The sequence below is a fragment of the Myotis brandtii genome, unplaced genomic scaffold (genome assembly GCF_000412655.1).
Source record: "Myotis brandtii unplaced genomic scaffold, ASM41265v1 scaffold187, whole genome shotgun sequence".
In the NCBI taxonomy this organism is placed as follows: domain Eukaryota; kingdom Metazoa; phylum Chordata; class Mammalia; order Chiroptera; family Vespertilionidae; genus Myotis; species Myotis brandtii.
This window is the reverse complement of record NW_005356944.1, coordinates 3390890-3398546: the sequence shown is the minus strand read 5'-3', so window position 1 is coordinate 3398546 and position 7657 is coordinate 3390890. Positions and strand designations below refer to the sequence as shown.

Below are 7657 nucleotides of genomic sequence, written 5' to 3'. Positions count from 1 at the left end.
GCCGCGTCTTTGCAGGTGCGCGGCTCTGCCGATCCCGGCGCCAGGCCGGGTTCCCGTCGGGAACATGGACGAGGCGCCCCTGCTGGGCGGGATGTCCAGTCCCGAAGAGGAGATGGGGCCGGACCTGTTCGGCGCAGAGGGTCGGTTTGTTTCGGAAAACACAGGCCTGAAGGCGCCGGCGGTGGTGAAGGCGGAGGAGGAGGAGTTCCACGTGTTTAAGGACCCCTACCTGAGCCCCGCGGGCCCCAAGGAGCCCCTGCTGCACGCCTTCAACCCGCCGCTGGGCGCGGACTTCGGCAGCAAGGTCAAGGTGGAGCTGCTGGTGGATGACCACGAGGAGGAGATCCTGGGCCAGTTCCCGAGTCTCGCCGAGCTCGACCCCCTGGAGGACGCGGTGCTCCCCGCGGCTCCGCCGCCCCCGCCGACTTACAACGTGTGATCCCAGTAAGATGGGGGGGGGCACGGTACCCCCTCAGCCCTCCGGGAGCCGGGCGGGGAGGCTGCTGGCTGCCCCCGGCATGTCCCTGTGTCAGCCCCATCCCTGGTTGGTGCCCCGCCACACAGGGTGCAACCCTTTGTAACCCGTTCAGCCTGCAGGTGAATCACGTCCTGGGTCCCTGGTTCACACCCGGCCTAGCCCTGCAGGGGGCGCCCGACCACAGAGGAAAAGGACTGGAAAGTGGGGAACATGGGGAGAGGAGCCCTGATGGTCAGAGTAACTGTGTCTGTGAAAACAAACGCAACGTGGTTGACTTTTCATGTTCTTTCCTTTAGCTTTCTTCCCCCTTTACATTTAGAACGCCTGTGTCATACAGAGCACAGCGAACTCCTGCCAGTTCTCAGATAACTACCCTCCTTTGCTGAAGAAAATCATCGATAATTTTCTGCTCTGTCCTTGCTAAACAAATTCATGTTTTTAAGTATATTTTTTATTGATTTCACACAGAGAAGAATGGAGAGGGACAGAGAGAAACATCAATGATGAGAGAGAATCATGGATCGGCTGCCTCCTGCACGCCCCCTACTGGGGTTCGAGCCCTCAGCCCAGGCATGTGCCCTTGACCGGCATCGAACCCAGGACCCTTCGGTCCACAGGCCAACGCTCTATCCACTGAGCCAAAGCAGCCATGGCAACAAATTTATTTTTAAAGGAAGCAAAGGATCCCAAGGAAATGTACGCCCACCCCCCACCCCCACCCTCACCCCTGAAGGATCTAGTTTGGAAGCTAGGTGACTCAACCATTAATCCTTTGAGTAAGTCATAGGCTAAGCCTTTGCACTGCTGTTGAGATGGCTGGAGCCGGACTCCACGTCCCCTACGCCAGCAGCAGCCTTGGATTTCTCTGCTTTCTGGTGTTTTGGTTATTTTAGCGCAAGCACTGCTCCTTGGTGTAGAGCAGGGGTCCTCAAACTATGGCCTGCGGGCCACATGCGGCCCGCCGAAAACATTTGTTTTTTTACTTCACAATAAGATATGTGCAGTGTGCATAGGAATTTGTTCATAGTTTTTTTTTTTTTAACTATAGTCCGGCCCTCCAACGGTCTGAGGGACAGTGAACTGGCCCCCTGTTTAAAAAGTTTGAGGACCCCTGGTGTAGAGGTCCCATCTGACGGGGAGGGACCACAGAGCAGGCAGCCCCAAGCCCTCCTCACACAGAGGTCTCCCGCAGAACCTCTCAGCCGGCGTGAATGTCCATTTGCCAAACTTGCCCTGATCGCTTCTGCCTGTTGGTCCTGGCACGGCTCCCATACAAACACCATCTTTTTTGAAGGATTACCTGCCCTGTCTCACAGGCAGCTGGGCAGGTGGAGCCTAAGGGTGGGGGCGGAGGGTGCACGATTAGGTTGACTGTGTTTTCCGCCCTCCTTACATTTTTTTTTTTAATCCTCAAGGATATTTTCCCATTGATTTTTATTTATTTATTTTTCTTTTATCTCCCCCCCCGCCCCATTGATTTTGAGAGAGAGAGAGAGAGGGTAAACATCGATAAGAGAGAGAGAGACATCAAGTGGTTGCCTCCCATACGTCCCCTGACCAGGGCCGGGGATTGAACTTGCAACCAAAGTACATGTCCTTGACCGGGAATCGAGCCCGAGACCCTTGGGTCTGCAGGCCAATGCTCTAACCACTGAGAAAAACCGAGGGCAGCCCTCCCTATATTCTTATCACTTAAAAAGTATCTCAATTTTAAAACCCTCAATTCTGATGGTAATTTTTTAACTGAGACTTTTTAGTGTCTTTCTTACTCCATTGATTTTCAGTAATATCCTGGTATTTCTCCCTGTTCTTGGTAATTGGCTGGTGTCACTGAGGTGACAGTTGCGTAGAGCACAGCTGAGACACAAAGGTGGCGGTCATGCCCACCCTCATTTCATACTCACGTTGTCCTACTGTTCAGTTAGGGAAGCTCCACACTATCGCTAGCAGCTAGCGCGTTGTAAGTTACATTATAAATATCACCAAACAGCAGCAGGGACTGCAGGCTTTGCGAGGAAACAGCAAACAATGGGCCAGAAGGTTCCACAGAGCCGACGAGCCTGCTCTCAGGGGGCACTGAAGGGTGGGCACCTCAGGACGGTCCCGCTGGCTGCAGCTCCAGTGGAGTGGGGGCTGGCGAGCAGCTCGGGGGGCGCCCACTGACCTGGGAGTCCGCTCGGTCACACGGGGCCACATGGAGATCACACCTCTGCGCCCCACGGGCGGGTGGGAGACTGTGCCGCAGGGAGGGAGGGTGAGGAAGGAGGCACGCAGGCCAAGTGTGACTTCCAGAGAGAATGTCTGTGCTGTGCAGCTGCTGCACCCAGTGTCCCCCACGTGGTTTCTGAGCAGCGACCGCTTTTCCAGGTGGAAGTGAAGGAAGGAGGTGGCGCTGTGCCGAGTGAGAGCGCGGAGGAGGCCGCTCTGCAGAACCCTCCGTCCCAGGAGCCCTGCAAGTTCCCGTGCTCTCAGGACGCCGAGGATGCCCTGGGCGGCTCTCAGAAGGACGCAAACACCATGGTAACCCTGCCGAGAGAGCGGCTGTTGTGTGGATGCGGGGCCTGTATCGCTGTGACTGAGCCAGCTGCACTGGTGGTGTCAGTCAGCGTATGCCTGCTGAGTCAGCATTTTGGTTGTCTCCCCCAGAGGGGCATTCGAGCCTGCCTAACCCTCCCGCTCCAAGATCCTCACTCCAGCCAGATGCAGCAAGTCAAACAAGGATGAGGACATGGCTGTGTTTTTAACAACAGTGACCACACGTCACATCGGTCAGCGCAGACCCAGGCGGCCTGAGGGCAGCCGGCTGAGCTGCTGCGGCTGCAGGGCCGAGGCTGCTGCCCTCCTTGCCCACCTCCAAGTCCTAATACCACCAGCTCTCCCCTCGGAAAGGCAGTCAGTGACACGTGTGGTCTGTGTGCTACTTTCCTGTGATTCTCTTATCCAGTCTGTAGGGTGGCCATTATTTTTGTCCTCATTTTATGGCTGAGAAACAGATGTTACATAGGCGGCCTATCCGGCGCCTCTAGGATTCGGGCCCGCCCCAAGCATTCCGTGAGCAAAGAGCCCAACAACCAAGATTGCCCCCCACCCCCGCAGCTCTTTACTCTGAGAGAGGAGGCCTTCGCCCTAAGCCCACACTTTGCCAGGGAATGAACCCGGCTTAGCTCTGGCATGCATGGCACTCGCCTCTCTGCCAGGCCCCCGGGGAGCGAGGGCAGAGCTTCTCCAGGACACACGGACCAGGTGAGCAGGGCGGGGCCTCCTCCATTTACACCAGACCATTGAGTCAGGCCCCCAGGTGCTCGATGGACAGAGGCCTGGGGTCCACCCTGTGCCTCTCTCGCGCGTGCACGGCTATAATTTAACCCTCCAGATACAAATAAACTCCCACTGAACACGAATGCTGGCCCTCGTCCAGGGTCAGGGTGCCCAGCGCTCTGCCGGGAGCGCCTCACTAGCACGGGCTCTCCTGTGACTGGTAACACTGGTCCTTTAGGCTTGAGTTGTCCTGTCTCGGAGCCCAAAGGCCGCCGAGGGCAGAAGCACAGCCGGCCGGTGTTTGTGGTTTTCCCATCCGAGTGGAAGCTGTGTGGGCAAAACCACTGCTGCCCTTCGTGGGACGGGCCACCAGCGAGGGCTCCAGCCGGCTCTGCCTGACCGACGTGCCTGACTGGCGGGCCCTTGCCTCACGGAGGGTGTATTCATGGTCAGAGCCCAGCCAGGTGGCCTGAGTGCTGGCCAGGCCCAGGAACACTGACGTGGCTTCTTAGAATTTTCCAGTTCTTGGATTAACCTTTCTAAGTTGTACTTGTAGGAAATAACATTAATAGACGTTTAAAAAAATCCCACATATTAAATAAAACACGAGTGTGGCAGGAAAGAACAATTGTCATGAAATTGAAGAAGACTCTGAGTGGGCCGGGGTAGGGCAGCTCGGTGCGCTCTGCGCTCCCGTGGCCTGGAGAGGAGGCAGGGGCCTCTGTGAGCCCAGCCACCGTCTCAGAGAGCGTGTGGTGGAGCAAGGAATCGAGAACAGATGGGCAGGTTGCCATTTTCCAAGAAAACATAAATTCCAGATTAAAGCTATGTTCTTGGTGGAAGTTCGTGTGGGTTCATTCTGGGACTGTTTTTTTTGTTGTTGTTGTTTTTTATAGCAAAGGCGGAAATTTATTGAAGAGCAAGTACAGACTCCCACGTGGGAGGGGGATAGAGTCCCCCGGGGCGGCTTTGACAAGTGAGACCTGACCCTTGTGTTTCATTCCAGGTGCTATGTCAGTTGAAAGGCGGGACACCCATGCTGCGCATAGACAATCCGAGCGCGAGAGAACTAAAAGCACTCCATTTGGTTCCTCAGTATCAAGACCAAAACAATGCTCTACAGTCAGGTACAAAGTAAATTAATTCAAAAGTTATGTCCTATCTGTAAGTTGGTAAGTGATCATGTTTGGCTTTGTATATTGAAAAAAAAGTGAAATAGGCAGTGAGTGTATTAAGGAGGCAATTTGGCAAACTTCATGTTCCATAGTAGTGAGCTAAGAATGGAAAAATGTCTTTATAGACCAATGTATGTGCATTCCATTGACTCTCAAGTTTTGGGATAGCCGCCCCCTTCTTCCGCTAGCTGTGGATGGCTTGCCATCCTAACAGGTGACAACTCCTACCAGCAAGCCGGTGTGCTGGGGGTCCTGGTTGAAGCATCAGCCCTCCCAGCTTGAGTGGGGGGTTGGCCCTCAGGTGTGGTATAAACTGCGTGTAAGAGAAACGCCTTCATATAATCCCCAGGAGTTCTGAAATAACTGCATAAAATGCTGATTATCTGACACTCATTTACTCAGCAACTTCTTCAAACTGGCACAATAGTAATAAGCGACATGCAGGTACGTGATTATCCTGTAACGCCTTATGGTGACTAAAGAGACTGAATGGCGTAGCTTTCAGATTGTGCTTACAGAGGTTAGACAAGAATTCTTCAAAACTGGGCGTTTCTATGTGGACTGTATATGTAATTGCGTTTCTCCAAATCTTGATTTAACCAGAATATTTCCTTACCAGATTCACTGCCCATAATTTAAATCCACATTAAACCCAGATGTCCTCTCCATGGACCTGCAGAGTCTGGGCAGAGAGAGAGAGATTGTGACCCTCTTCCATCCGACAGTCCCTTCATCCAGGGACAGGCAAGGCCTTCGGGACTCTGCCTTGTCTCACTGTGCAGAGCAGGGCGGGGCATGGTCCTCACAGCCGGGACTTTCGGGCTCCGTTCCCTGGAGGTCAGAGCTGTCTCTGGTCCTCACACAGGCAGGGCGTTCTTTCCCACCCCACACCCCTTTCTGGCCATGGCAAGCCCCAGTGCCTTTAGATCCACAGAAGGACTTCCTTGTCATATAATCCCCATTCCCTTGCCTAGTCCCCTTTGTGATGCTGTAAACATACTAAGTATCAGCGTAAAATAACTGTATCCTGACCTAAGTCTTATGGTAGCATCACTCAGAGGCTGCAGGTGGGTGATTTGGGAGACGAAGACACGTCTCCTTCCACTGGGACCCACCAAGCCCTTGGTGTCTCAGGAATGGTTGTCACTGTGCCCTTGGGCCCAAGAAACACCTACCAGTTCTACTCCTTAAGTAGTTTGGGCTAAATAACCTGATCAGTATTTACATCCTAACAACTAAGTAACCAGTTGGAAAAGAAACACATAAATGGGAAGTACTTCACCTGGTGCCCAGCAGATGTCGCTGTGCTTTCTTTGAAAATAAACTTTCCGGCGGCTTCCTGGTGAGTGTGCTGCCTACTCCAGGGTACCTCAGCCAGCAGTTTGGGAACCTGGGTATGCAACATTGTTTAGGATAGACTATCCCTGGAGCTCAACCTAAGTAGCTTTATGGCAAAGAAAAGGGTGTAATTAGTAAAAACTTACATTGACTTGAAAGTTTTTATAGGATAAAAAACAAAGAGGATGAAGATAAATTTAAATGACTTTGCACATGATAAATCCATGATACATTTTCATGTTTGAACGTTCTTCCATGTGCACGTGGAAGGAAAACAATATATGCATCAATTAATTGTAATTGTCTTCCTTACAGATGTCCCTAAACCAGTGACTACTTTAGTAGGAAGATTTTTGCCAGTGCCAGCAAAATTAAATCTCATTACACAACAAGTGAGTCATGTTTTAACAAAAAAACAACAACTGTCTCTTGAAATTTTGATTGTCAAAGTTGTAATTTCTCAGGAAATATAATTATCCTCCATTTAAAGATCCACAGTGAACCATGTACCAAGTGTTCAGCCCCGTCCGCACAGTGACAGGCCTGGGAGGGGTGGATCCGACCAAGATGCGGCTCTTTGTCCCCCAAAACAAAGCAACATAAGACACATGACTCTAAGCTCCTGCAGGAGACAGACAGCAAACAGACCTAACAAGGGAGTCACACTGTGCGCCGGGACAGCAAAGGATGGGCACAGGGCATGGGGTCCGTGGGAGGAAGGCGGGCCCATTGGCTCCACTGAGAAGGTCTTGAAAGACAGAGGGAGGGAGCCAGGTGGTGCCTCGTGGAGGCAGATTCCAGGCAGGGCCCAGCACGGAGAGCGGACAGCGGGGCTGGGGTGAGTGAGCGTGAGCGGGAGGAAGAGGCAGGTGATGGAAGGGCTGTGCCTTCACTGGGCTTAAAGGGGCCGGCCCAGAGCGGGGGCAAGGCCAGTGGTGACCACTGCCCTAACAATCTCAGGCCGCGGGCATGGAGGTGGCGAGAAGCAGCAGCTCCTCAGGGTACTTTGAAGGCTGCGCCAGTGTTTGTGAGAGGCTGGATGTGGGAACCGGAACCGGCTGAGCCCAGGATGCCAGGGTCTTCAGCCTGAACATGGGCCAGGGGGAGTGTCCTCGGAGCTGAGAGAGGGGAGTGGGGGCAGCCTGAGTGCCCCTGGGAATGTGGAGTTCAGCATCTCTGAGTCGTTGGGAGTCGGCTCAGAGGGCGGAGTCGGCACACCTGGGATTGACAGCTACCAGACTAGAGATTTCTGAGTCTGGTTTAGAGTTAATATTTGTTGAGTAAATATTTCTCAAATGATACAATAGGCAGGAGGGAAGGGTTGCTAATGAGACATCAAATGTTCATGAGTCTAAGCCGTGGTCCTGTGAGCGCCGTGCACCTCCTCCCTCCCTCCTGGCCACCCACA

The 7657-nt window shown here is 53.2% G+C and overlaps 1 protein-coding gene across 1 annotated transcript in view; it reads left to right on the top strand.

Annotated features, from left to right (window-relative positions):
• Nucleotides 1–18: 18 nt before the first annotated feature.
• MTL5 (metallothionein-like 5, testis-specific (tesmin)) overlaps nucleotides 19–7657 on the top strand; it is a 17239-nt gene continuing 9600 nt past the window's right edge. Inside the window, exons 1-4 of the mRNA XM_005864492.2 lie at nucleotides 19–433; nucleotides 2846–2998; nucleotides 4743–4863; nucleotides 6565–6641. Coding sequence (XP_005864554.1) covers nucleotides 65–433; nucleotides 2846–2998; nucleotides 4743–4863; nucleotides 6565–6641 — 720 coding nt within the window. The 5' untranslated portion in view covers nucleotides 19–64. The remainder of the gene's footprint in view (nucleotides 434–2845; nucleotides 2999–4742; nucleotides 4864–6564; nucleotides 6642–7657) is intronic.